Source organism: Sinohyriopsis cumingii, chromosome 16 (assembly GCF_028554795.1).
Source record: "Sinohyriopsis cumingii isolate HCF-2022 chromosome 16, ASM2855479v2, whole genome shotgun sequence".
NCBI classification, from domain to species: Eukaryota; Metazoa; Mollusca; class Bivalvia; order Unionida; family Unionidae; genus Sinohyriopsis; species Sinohyriopsis cumingii.
Window position 1 is genome coordinate 93,114,492 of NC_142976.1, and position 13,987 is coordinate 93,128,478.

The following is a 13,987-nucleotide window of genomic DNA, read 5'->3' on the forward strand; positions in this document are numbered from 1 at the left end:
TATTTCAGATCTGATTTTGGTCTGACAGGGAATATAAGTTTATATCATCAACAGCTCAGATAGGTTTGACAATGAGTGAGGTCCATGCATTATTATGATATGATCAATCGTCTGATTAACTTGATTTGTAAATTAGTTTACATCATCAAGATCATGGAAGAGTTTGCTATGCATATTAATTATCTTTGGAAATATTCTTTTCAGGCAATAGTCAAACAGGTAAAACCTACTCAACACACAAGGGTGAAAGATAATTTACATCAAGTAATGTTCTTACAGTACTACATAAACCTGTTAAGTGAAATTGTCAACTGTTAAGTTATACAAGCTAAGTGAGCAATATCAAGCCCATTACAGCCTCTTTCTTAATTACTTTTAGGGTGAATTTTCAGAGCTGCGAATCCCATGCTATATTGAAGGGCTCGACAAACCCCTGTATTTGGCCTTATTTTGTGATGTCAAGGGTCTTGGAGTTACCTACTCAGTGTCACGAGATGGAAGCCAGGAAAGGTTTGTGAACCTATTCATACTTTGACTTCTAAATTAAAGTGCCAAGGGCAAAGGTCATTTAGGATAAAATGTCTCCATTAAGGAGGAATTTTGGCCATTCAGATTAAATTGGTATGTACAGGTTTATGTTTACCTTGCTGTGATTATAATGTTTGCATTATTTTGTGTATTCTTAGCATTTTCCTAATTTTTCAAATCAGTGTCAGATCTGTAAATACCTGGTTGAACATAATTCATCAGTGCATTATGTTTATGTGATCATGGTTGCATGTGCCGCTTTGAAGTAAAGTTACATTAAAGCTAATTAGAGTCATGTAAACTAAAGAGTTTTGCCATAAACTTTCATATTACATGGATTTAATTTCAGCAAAGGTACATCAGGGGAAATGCAAGTAAAACTTTACTATGGAGATGTGGATATTGGTGTTATATCTAGACTGTATCTTCACATCAGGAATGAGTCTGCCATTTCTGCTCCATTCTCTGTGACTTTGAAGAATTTCTTCACAAAACCACCCACACCCCCTTCAAAAGATGCCAATCAGAGAGATATAACAAGGTAAATGTAATTATTTGCAATATCAACAAAAAGCAGTGGCTATTAATCATATATGTGACATTATTCATATACCAGTCTGTTAATCCTATATATGATCTTATCTGTGTACCAGTCTGTTAATCATATATATGATAGTATCCATGTACCAGTCTGTTTATCATATATGGGATATTATCCATGTACCAGTCTGTTAATCATATATATGATATAATGGGGGCACTCACCAGTTATTATGTACTTTTGAGAGAGTGACGTATGTAAGGTGAAGTTGTTTGCATTTAAAACATGCACAGTGGAGAGAATGTTGGCATACCTCTATGCTACATTAATGTAATGTGGATGATATTTCTTTGGGTATTGTACTTTTGGAAATTGTACATGATCTAAGCACACTGCTAACTAAAATGACTGCTCCCTTGTGCTAAAAAAATCATCCTGAATTAGTCTAAAGTACACTATCCATAGTAGCTATTAAAATAGGGAAAATTAACTTTGCCAGACTAGACAATACCAGCTACTGAAAGTGCAATGAATGAATTACCAAATATATAAAATGTAAAAAAAAAGTTATCAGCTCTTTTTTATACAATTTACCTCTGAAGTTCAGGAAGTGAAAATGACCAAGTGGAGCTTGCAATATTTTGAAAGGTGCACATCTGGAGTAAGGCCAAGGTCATTGGTTTAATACAATTTATACAGCAGAATTGTACAGTTGCATTTTGGGAATCAGCTTTGTATCATCAGGACCTTACATCAGTAATCACCCTTTCTGTCTGTCTACCTGTCTGTCTGTCCATTCACACTTCTTGTAACCATCATTGCTATGCAACCCCTGCACGTAAATGGATGCCATTTGGCACGTGAGTTTGCCTTTTCAGGTTGCATGTTGACCTAGTTATTGCAATTAGTTTTAAATCTCCATGGCAACATCAATATCCTTGAAGCCAGGAATCAAGGAACCACTGAACATTTTCTAATGCAGTTTGATGTGTAAATTGTCTGATTTACCTATTTGTGCCTTTTATGCGTTTTTGTCTCATCGGTTCCATTTTGGATAGAGTTGTGGCCCTTGGCAATTAACTTCATCTCTTTACTTGGGATGCTGCTTATGACTGGTCTAACTCATGTTCAGCTATACAACATATTCCAACACACTTTGGTATCAAGATTGTCTCATATTAATACATATACCTTTCATGAGTTTAGACTCTTCTACTCCATTTGGACAGAATTATGGCCCTTGTTAAGCAACTTCTTCTTTTCAGACAGAACCCTGGAATGTTGTTTACAATCAGCACAACTCAAGAACTGTTCAATGTATTTTGATGGAAATTGACACAAGAATTGTCTTTTAAACACAGATATGCCTTTATTGGATTTTGTCTCATTTACAAGAGCTATGGCTCCTTTTGTCCATCATGTAGAGTTTGGATGCTCATCATAATTTTATTTAGAAAACCAAATTTAGCTTGCACCTTAACATTGTTGAGATCTTGAGTGAGTCAAATTTCCAGGATTCCACATCATCATTTAGAGGAGTTATGGCTCCTGAATGGCCTTTTTCCTACCTTTGGTTTCCTAATTCAAGTTCCTCTGTAAAGCAAATTTTAGTAAGCCTGGCCATTTGCAATGCACTCGTTAGTAACATCTATAATTGACCCCTATGTTTCACCTGTAGTGGAAATATTTTTATATAGATGGAGAATTTTTCACTTATGACCCCTGTATACATTGTATGATTTACAGTTTAAGAAGAACTATATTGGGGAAGACCCCCAATCTAGCTGATCCCCTGGCTAAAACAGCAACAAAGGCATATGCAGGTAAATCAATATGCTGTTTTTAATCTTCTCAAAAGATTTCTTTGATCATAATTATGTTAAGCATCATACATATACTGTATCTACAAAATATATATGTACACATTATAAATATGCATTCCAATATAATCAGTATTTTAGTACACACATGACTATTTTGAAAGTTTTATTTAATAAATGACACAAGGAAGGATTTTCTCAGAACAGAGTCCCTTGTATATATTGCCTCACTATAAGTCACTTCATTATAAAATGGTCCTGTTATAGGCAAGTCCCCTGTACATTACACTTCTCAGTATGTATTTATTATAATAATAGATCAACATTTTGATGTTTTTGCCATTTTAGCATCATTAATAATTTTAAAGATCCCATTTCCCTTTTTTTCTCTCACTGTCTCTGACCCTGTTTCTCTCTTTGTAATTGATATTTTACAATATTATTTGCTGCCAGATTGCCACTTTTCAGTTATAAAGAAGCAAAATATTTTTGGGTTGTTTTTTGGGTCATATTTTTTACAGCTAAAGTTCACAGAACCTAGAGATATTATACAACTTCTAAATTTTGTAATTTCATATGTAATGGGCACTCATGTTTGATGTATTTCCTAAATTATGTAAATTACTTATGAAATGGGCACTCATGTAAGATGCTGTATTTCCTAAATTGTGTAAATTTCATATACAGTGGGCAGTCACATAAGATACTATATTTCCAGACTTGTGTCAGGCCATGTTAACACAGGGGCAGGGGCTTGCCTTTGTTCCAGTGCCAGCCAGTGGGATTCTGACCCCCTTTGGGGAGGAGGTCATTGAAATAACTGCCTACAGTGATATGTGGGGAGAGTATTTTGATGAGGTCATATGCAAGGTAGGAGTTTTATGTAATGATGATGATAACTGTCATCTTAAAGATGATGATGATGATGATGATGATGATGATGATGATGATGATGATGATGATGATGATTAAACATGTAGCTACATGTCATGCATTTCTTAGTTACATTTCGGTCAGTCACTTTGAAAGTATCTCAGTTCCCTAAGCTGTACCCCAGGTGAATTTTTATAAACATTAATCATATCTTCAGACCACACCCAGCCATATCCAAAGGTTTAAAATCTCTATCATAAACAGTGTAGGAGCGGAGATGTATGACATTGCACATGAAGACACAGGATGAACTGTACAATGCCACCATTTCTTACAAAAGTGCAGAAATGATAATAATGTGTCACCATCATCTTAACTCCTGTAATAGAATGTGTATGATGATGGAGCTCATTATTATTACACCTTGGTATGTCAAGGCCTCCTTTTGACGTACCACATAACAGCTATGACAGATTGATCATTTTATACTATAAGTCCTTGGTATATCAAGGCCCTCCTTGTGACTTGCCATGTAACAGTTATGACACATTCAACATTTTATACTATAAGCCATTGGTATGTCAATGCTCTCCTTTTGACTTGCCACAAACAGTTATGACACATTGACCATTTTATACTATAAGTCATTGGTATGTCAAGGCCCTCCTTGTGACTTGCCACGTAACAGTTATGACAGATTGATCATTTTATACTATAAGTCATTGGTATGTCAAGGCCCTCCTTGTGACCTGCCACAAACAGTTATGACACATTGATCATTTTATACTATAAGTCATTGGTATGTCAAGGCCATCCTTGTGACTTGCCACATAACAGTTATGACACATTGATCATTTTATACTATAAGTCTTTGGTACATCAAGGCCCTCCTTTTGACTTGCCACATAACAGTTATGACACATTGATCATTTTATACTTTAAGTCATTGGTATGTCAATGCTGTCCTTTTGACTTGCCACATAACAGTTATGACACATTGATCATTATATACTATAAGTCTTTGGTATGTCAAGGCCCTCCTTGTGACTTGCCACAAACAGTTATGACACATTCATCATTTTATACTATAAGTCATTGGTATGTCAAGGACCTCCTTGTGACTTGCCTCATAACAGTTATGACACATTCATCATTTTATGCTATAAGCCATTGGTATGTCAAGGCCGTCCTTGTGACTTGCCACATAACAGTTATGGCACATTGATCATTTTATACTATAAGTCATTCATATGTCAAGGCCCTCCTTGTCACTTGCCACATAACAGTTATGACACATTGATCATTTTATATGATAAGCCATTGGTATGTCAAGGCCCTTCTTGTGACTTGCCACATAACAGTTATGACACATTCATCATTTTATGCTATAAGCCATTGGTATGTCAAGGCCCTCCTTTTGACCTGCCACTAACAGTTGCGGAACAATGATCATTTGATTCTAAAAGTCATCGGTTTGTCAAGGCCCTCCTTGTGACTTGAGAGCTGCAATTATGGCACATTAATCATAAGTTTATACTGTCAGAAATGTTTAAACTTTTATGATATCAGGACCGGCTATGCAGCTCACCACTGACAATTATGGTACATTGATTGTCTTCCGGCACAATTTTGGATGTCTGTTAGAATGACACTAATTGTCTTGTATTAGACTTTGAGGATGCTATTGGTGATTTAACTATTACAAATATCCATTATGACTGATCTGATAATATTCACTGCACCTGATTTGATGAAATTCATTGTACCTGATTTGATAATATCTATTATACCTGATATGATGATATCCATTGTACCAGATTTGATGATATCTATTATACCTAATCCAATTTGATAATAAGCATTGTACTCAGTTTGATGATATCCATTGTACCTGATTTGATTATATCCATTGTACCTGATTTGATAATATCTATCATACCTAATATGTTGATATCCATTGTACCTGATCTGATGATATCCATTGTACCTGATTTGATAATATCCATTGTACTTGATTTAATGATATTCATTGTACTTGATTTGATGATATCCATTTTGGCCTGATTTGATAATATCCTTTGTGACTGATTTGATAATATCCTTTGTAATTGATTTGATAATATCCATTGTACCTGATTTGATAATATCCATTGTACTTGATTTAATGATATTCATTGTACTTGATTTGATGATTTCCATTTTGGCCTGATCTGATATCCTTTTTGACTGATTTGATAATATCCATTGTGACTAATTTGATAATATTCATTGTGCTTGATTTCATAATATCCTTTGTGATTGATTTGATAATAACCAATGTACCTGATGTTACAATCACTCCAGTGGCCTAGTGGTTAGAGTGTCTGCCTTGGATGCAGGAGGTCACGGGTTCGATCCCCGGCCAAGTCATACCAAAGACTTACAAAAATGGTACTAACAGCTGCCTTGCTTGGCACTCAGCATTAAGAGTTTAGTGTTAGGACTGGTCGGCCTGGTGTCAGGATAATGTGACTGGCTGGGACATCAAGCTACATGTCTGCGGCGTGATGCCCCAGTGCTATACATCACTATAAACTGTCACACTGCAGACATCGTAGCAATATGACTGAAAAATTGTTATAGCTACGTTAAAAATCCAAATCACACACACACACCAGATGTTACAATTGTATGATCTTAAATTGTATCATAGAAAAGAGTGAAAACCAAAAAGTTTTGTAAAATTCAACAAATAATTTACTTCCCTGGAATACAGAGTGAAAATTTAAAAAGAACTTACAGTAACAGCTCTGTTACAGTCCAAAAGTATGGAGTATTCCAAATGAATTTCAATGATGTTCTGAGATTTCCAATTTTGAATGTGTTGATATGCCAGTAGCCTGTAGTAGTGTTGATGTGCTAACAATCTTGGTGTATCACAATGATATAATCCGAAATGTGCTTGAATTGAAAAAGTCCAAAAAATATTAATGAGCACTTGTAATCCTAATGAATAATTTAAATAAATACAATCCTTTCAAATGAACTCAAATAAAATTGATTCCACTAAGACTGATATTAAGATGTGGAATGAATAATTCTGATGTAATCAGACCTTAAGATAAAAATGCAAGACACAATCTAAGGACCAGGAGGAGGGTCATCTTAATGGAAATTTCCATCAGACTGCAAAAAAACAAAATTTGTTTCTGGAACATTTTAAGGCCAGAATCAAGGCTGTATTTCACACTCAGACCTAGTAAACATGTTTATCCAACATGACTTTAGACATGTAGGCTCAACTCCTACCATTACTTTTGGATAAAGGCCAGCCACACAATACTTATTAAATATATTTAAGATATAACCATGAACCAAAGTCAACACACAATACAAATTGGATATGCATAATGCTGATTTGATAAAGAGTTGCAGTTACAACTTGAGTATTCGAACTCATAGATTTACTGGTAAATCATTTATAAATAGTTGTTGCCATACATGACATTTTTCAGCAGTCATTATTAAAATATTCCAGTCAGATTAATAAGAGAGTTACAAAAACTGTGCAATGAGAGAAATTCATGTCAATTAGTTGATCTTGATTCTTATATATTTGTCATGCACATACTTTATGGCAATGCTGTTGTCTATATGACACTGCTGTTGTCTATATGACAGTTCTGTTGTCAGTATGGCAGTGCTGTTGTCTTATGACAGTTATATTGTCTGTATAAAATCTTCAGCGTAAAACATTTTAAATTTTTAAAATTTCTTTATTAATTTTGTTGTTTGCCCTGACAGATAGGAGAACTAGAGGCAACCCACATTCCAGTGAGCATAAATATCCATGGGAGTCCACTATCCTTCCAAATGATGTCCAGTCAGAAAGCTGGGACACCAGTTCTCAGGTAGAATTTGCACTACAATTAATTTTAAAAAATTAACATAATTTTTGTTCATCATGTAATAAATTCTTACAGAGTAATTGTATCCTTTATAACTTTAAGCAGGTTTATTCTTCATGCTGAAGTCAAGAAATTTGTACAGTACAAGCATAATGTTAGTTAAACCTGACTCAACCAGGTGAGCATCATAGGTAGGTGTTTGCCTTATTCATTTCTGTTGTTACAACACTCCCTTACTATATTACTATAAGTCTGTTCATTATAACACAGTTTCTGTTACAAGGTAGATATTGTTATAGATCCCATTTCATTAAGTGGTAGTAAATTACATGTATTATGTACTTCACTATAAGGTGGTTTCATTTTAAGGTGATACTTCACTATAAGGTAGTCTCATTTTAAGGTCATACTACAGGGCAGTCTCATTATAAGGCATTATATTCAATGACTTCTGTGTGTACAGCATTATAATGAATGAGTACTTATTTAGTTTTAAAGAATCTAGAGAAAGTGTTTGTTTAAGCTGAGTGGTTGCTAACATGTAATGGCAATTTGCATTCATTTGATAATGTTCTAGATGGATGACTTTCAAAATATAAAAAGCACCATAAAATATGACTTGCATACAATACTGGCCAAAATTGTTGGTGTTCAATGGCACTTGTGGAGGACACCTTAACTGACCTTTGACCTTGTGATGTCAACACTTAATAAGGTTGGCATTATGAACTGATACATTGTCATTTAGAGAGTTCCAAATGAGTTGAAGAGAGCCAGAGTATCTTGAAGATGATTTTTATATATACAGTGTTAGAATATATAGCAGTAATAATGAAGATATAATATTTATTAAGGTTGTAAATTATAATAATTATTACAGTTATAACTTTGTGCAGTCGCAAAACATATTATAGTTAAGTCTCCTTTCTTATTACAGTGATATCAATAAGTGATGTGATTGAATGTTATAACAAAGCACACACTATTACAATATTAAATGCAGTTATAACTCCTATTGTAATAATTATGAGAATTTGACACTTTATAAAAATTGGGGTTTCTGCATACCTACAGACCATTGCCTGTTGTAGTAATGATGAGAATTTGCAACTTTATAACAATTAGGGTTTCTGCATACCTACAAACCATTGCCTATTGTAACAATAATGAGAATTTGACACTTTATAAAAATTGGGGTTTCTGCATACCTACAAACCATTGAGTGTTGTAATAGTGATGAGAATTTGCAACTTTATAACAGTTGGGGGTTTCTGCATACCTACAAACCATTGCATATTGTAATAATGATGAGAATTTGACACTTTATAAAAATTGGGGTTTCTGCATACCTACAAACCATTGCCTATTGTAATGATGATGATAATTTGACGCTTTATAAAAATTGGGGTTTCTGCATACCTACAAACCATTGCCTGTTGTAATAATGATGAGAATTTGCAACTTCATAACAACTGGGGTTTCTGCATACCTACAGACCATTGCCTGTTGTAATAATGATGAGAATTTGACACTTTATAACAATTGGGGTTTCTGCATACCTACAAACCATTGCCTGTTGCAATAATGATGAAAATTTGTAACTTTATAAAAATTGGGGTTTCTGTATACCTACAGACCTTTGAATCTGGTAATGTAGAGATGCAAAGTGATTAGCTTAACAACTGGAGTGTTAAGACTCTCTTAATTATGGTAAAGGAACAGTATCTGCTTGTTTATAAAACACACTCAGCTGCAAAAAGCTTTGATGCAGAGTTGCAAGACGTGCCAGTCAATTAAACAGTGGCATTATAATAGTCATTTCCTTTTGATTTGACTAGCACAAAATCTCAAGGTCAGTCTTAAGGTTAGAAGTTTTTTTACCTCCAGGCTAGGTCGCATGGATATGAAACTGTCTGAGTACCAAATCAGGTTCTGTAGCCTTGAAATTGTGAACGTAAGACCATAGTCTGGACATTGTCTAATCATAGTACCAGGTCTCATAGTCAGGAAATTGACTGAATATAAGACCAGGTCCCATAGTCAGGAAATTGACTGAATATAAGACCAGGTCCCATAGTCAGGAAATTGACTGAATATAAGACCAGGTCTCATAGTAGAGGAAATTGACTGAATATAAGACCAGGTCCCATAGTCAGGAAATTGACTGAATATAAGACCAGGTCTCACAGTCAGGAAATTGACTGAATATAAGACCTGGTCCCATAGTCAGGAAATTGACTGAATATAAGACCTGGTCCCATAGTCAGGAAATCTAAACACAAGACCAGGTCTCTTAGACATTAAACTGTCTAAACACAAGACCAGGTTCCATAGACATTAAAATGTCTAAGCACAAGACCATGTCCCTTAGACATTAAACTGTCTAAACACAAGACCAGATTCCTTAGACATTAAACTGTCTAAGCACAAGACCATGTCCCTTAGACATTAAACTGTCTAAACACAAGACCAGATCCCATAGACATTAAACTGTCTAAACACAAGACCAGGTTCCATAGACATTAAAATGTCTAAGCACAAGACCATGTCCCTTAGACATTAAACTGTCTAAACACAAGACCAGATTCCTTAGACATTAAACTGTTTAAGCACAAGACCATGTCCCTTAGACATTAAACTGTCTAAACACAAGACCAGATCCCATAGACATTAAACTGTCTAAACACAAGACCAGGTTCCATAGACATTAAAATGTCTAAGCACAAGACCATGTCCCTTAGACATTAAACTGTCTAAACACAAGACCAGATTCCTTAGACATTAAACTGTCTAAGCACAAGACCATCTCCCTTAGACATTGAACTGTCTAAACACAAGACCAGATTCCTTAGACATTAAACTGTCTAAGCACAAGACCAGGTCCCTTAGACATTAAACTGTCTAAACACAAGACCAGATTCCTTAGACATTAAACTGTCTAAGCACAAGACCATCTCCCTTAGACATTGAACTGTCTAAACACAAGACCAGATTCCTTAGACATTAAACTGTCTAAGCACAAGACCAGGTCCCTTAGACATTAAACTGTCTAAACACAAGACCAGATTCCTTAGACATTAAACTGTCTAAGCACAAGACCATGTCCCACAGACATTAAACTGTCTAAACACAACACAAGGCCCCTTAGACATTAAACTGTCTAAGCACAAGACCATGTCCCTTAGACATTAAACTGTCTAAACACAAGACCATGTCCCTTAGACATTAAACTGTCTAAACACAAGACCAGATCCCTTAGACATTAAACTGTCTAAACACAAGACCAGTTCCCTTAGACATTAAATTGTCTAAGCACAGGACCATGTCCCTTAGACATTAAACTGTCTAAACACAAGACCAGATTCCTTAGACATTAAACTGTCTAAGCACAAGACCATGTCCCTTAGACATTAAACTATATAAACACAAGACCATGTCCCTTAGACATTAAACTGTCTAAATACAATTCTAGGTTCCTTAGACATTAAACTGTCTAAGCACAAGAACAGGTCCTTTAGACATTAAACTGTCTAAACTACAAGACCAATTCCCTTAGACATTGAACTGTCTAAACCCAAGACCAGATCCTTTAGACATTAAACTGTCTAAACACAAGACCAGGTTGCATAGACATTAAACTGTCTAAACACAAGAACAGGTCCCTTAGACATTAAACTGTCTAAGCACAAGAACATGTCCCTTAGACATTAAACTGTCTAAACATAAGACCAGGTTCCATAGACATTAAACTGTCTAAACACAAGAATAGGTCCCTTAGACATTAAACTGTCTAAGCACAAGAATAGGTCCTTTAGACATTAAACTATATAAACACAAGACCATGTCCCTTAGACATTAAACTGTCTAAATACAATTCTAGGTTCCTTAGACATTAAACTGTCTAAGCACAAGAACAGGTCCTTTAGACATTAAACTGTCTAAACACAAGACCAATTCCCTTAGACATTGAACTGTCTAAACCCAAGACCAGATCCTTTAGACATTAAACTGTCTAAACACAAGAATAGGTCCCTTAGACATTAAACTGTCTAAGCACAAGAATAGGTCCTTTAGACATTAAACTGTCTAAGCACAAGACCAGGTCCCTTAGACATTAAACTGTCTAAGCACAAGACCAGATCCCTTAGACATTAAACTGTCTAAACACAAGACCAGGTTGCATAGACATTAAACTGTCTAAACACAAGAACAGGTCCCTTAGACATTAAACTGTCTAAACACAAGACCAGGTTGCATAGACATTAAACTGTCTAAACACAAGACCAGATCCCTTAGACATTAAACTGTCTAAGCACAAGAACAGGTCCCTTAGACATTGAACTGTCTAAACACAAGACTAGATCCCATAGACATCAAACTATCTAAACACAAGACCATGTCCCTTAGACATTAAACTGTCAAAATACAAGACTAGGTTCCTTAGACATTAAACTGTCTAAACACAAGACCAGGTTCCATAGACCTTAAACTGTCTAAACACAAGACCATGTTCCATAGACATTAAACTGTCTAAACACAAGACCATGTCCCCATGACATTAAACTGTCTAAGCACAAGACCAGGTCCCTTAAACATTAAACTGCCTAAACACAAGACCATGTCCCTTAGACATTAAACTGCCTAAACACAAGACCATGTCCCTTAGACATTAAACTGACTAAACACAAGATCATGTCCCTTAGACATTAAACTGTCTAAGCACAAGACCAGGTCTCTTAGACATTAAACTGTCTAAGAACAAGACCATGTCCCTTAGACATTAAACTGTCTAAGCACAAGAACATGTCCCTTAGACATTAAACTGTCTAAGTACAAGAACAGGTCCCTTAAACATTAAACTGTCTAAACACAAGACCAGGTCTCTTAGACATTAAACTGTCTAAACACAAGACCAGGTTGCATAGACATTAAACTGTCTAAACACAAGACCAGATCCCTTAGACATTAAACTGTCTAAGCACAAGAACAGGTCCCTTAGACATTAAACTGTCTAAACACAAGACTAGATCCCATAGACATCAAACTATCTAAACACAAGACCATGTCCCTTAGACATTAAACTGTCAAAATACAAGACTAGGTTCCTTAGACATTAAACTGTCTAAACACAAGACCAGGTTCCATAGACCTTAAACTGTCTAAACACAAGACCATGTTCCATAGACATTAAACTGTCTAAACACAAGACCATGTCCCCTAGACATTAAACTGTCTAAGCACAAGACCAGGTCCCTTAAACATTAAACTGCCTAAACACAAGACCATGTCCCTTAGACATTAAACTGCCTAAACACAAGACCATGTCCCTTAGACATTAAACTGACTAAACACAAGATCATGTCCCTTAGACATTAAACTGTCTAAGCACAAGACCAGGTCTCTTAGACATTAAACTGTCTAAGAACAAGACCATGTCCCTTAGACATTAAACTGTCTAAGCACAAGAACATGTCCCTTAGACATTAAACTGTCTAAGTACAAGAACAGGTCCCTTAAACATTAAACTGTCTAAACACAAGACCAGGTCTCTTAGACATTAAACTGTCTAAGCACAAGACCATGTCCCTTAGGCATTAAACTGTCTAAGCACAAGAACAGGTCTCAGACATTAAACAGTCTAAGCACAAGAACAGGTCCCTTAGACATTAAACTGTCTAAACACAAGACCAGGTCTCTTAGACATTAAACAGTCTAAGCACAAGAACAGGTCCCTTAGACATTAAACAGTCTAAGCACAAGAACAGGTCTCAGACATTAAACAGTCTAAGCACAAGAACAGGTCTCTTAGACAATAAACTGTCAAAGCACAAGTCCAGGTCCCTCCATCATGAAACTATCTTAGTAATGAACCAGGTCCTGTAGTCATGAAATTGTCTGGGCATAGGACCAGGCTCCTTTAGTTGCAAAGCTTTGTGAAGATAGGACCAGTTCCCATAGTCATGAAATTGTCTGGGCATAGGACCAAGCTTTTTGAGTATAAGACCAGTTCCCATAGTCATGAAATTGTGAAACTGCCTGAGCACAAGACCAGACCCCACGTTCATTAAACCATCAGAGCACTAAATTAAGCACATAATGAAGCTGTCAGAGCACAAGACCAGGTCCCATGGTCTCAAAACTGTCAGAGCACAAGACCAGGTCCCATGGTCTCAAAACTGTCAGAGCACAAGACGGGGTCCCATGGTCTCAAAACTGTCAGAGCACAAGTCCAGGTCCCATGGTCTCAAAATTGTCAGAGAATAAGACCAGATTACATAGTCATGAAACTAAGTACAAATAATGAACTCTGACTGAGAAAAAAAAGTTCACAATTAAAA

General features: G+C 35.7%; 1 protein-coding gene across 3 annotated transcripts in view; it reads left to right on the top strand.

Annotated features, from left to right (window-relative positions):
- The window catches only part of LOC149781001 (deleted in lung and esophageal cancer protein 1-like), a 122,086-nt gene that overhangs the window by 59,735 nt on the left and 48,364 nt on the right, over window positions 1-13,987 (top strand). For all 3 annotated transcript variants that reach the window (XM_089938114.1, XM_089938116.1, XM_089938115.1), the window contains 5 exons: window positions 380-510; window positions 878-1,069; window positions 2,816-2,892; window positions 3,608-3,759; window positions 7,546-7,652. In XM_089938114.1, coding sequence (XP_089794240.1) covers window positions 380-510; window positions 878-1,069; window positions 2,816-2,892; window positions 3,608-3,759; window positions 7,546-7,652 — 659 coding nt within the window. The remainder of the gene's footprint in view (window positions 1-379; window positions 511-877; window positions 1,070-2,815; window positions 2,893-3,607; window positions 3,760-7,545; window positions 7,653-13,987) is intronic.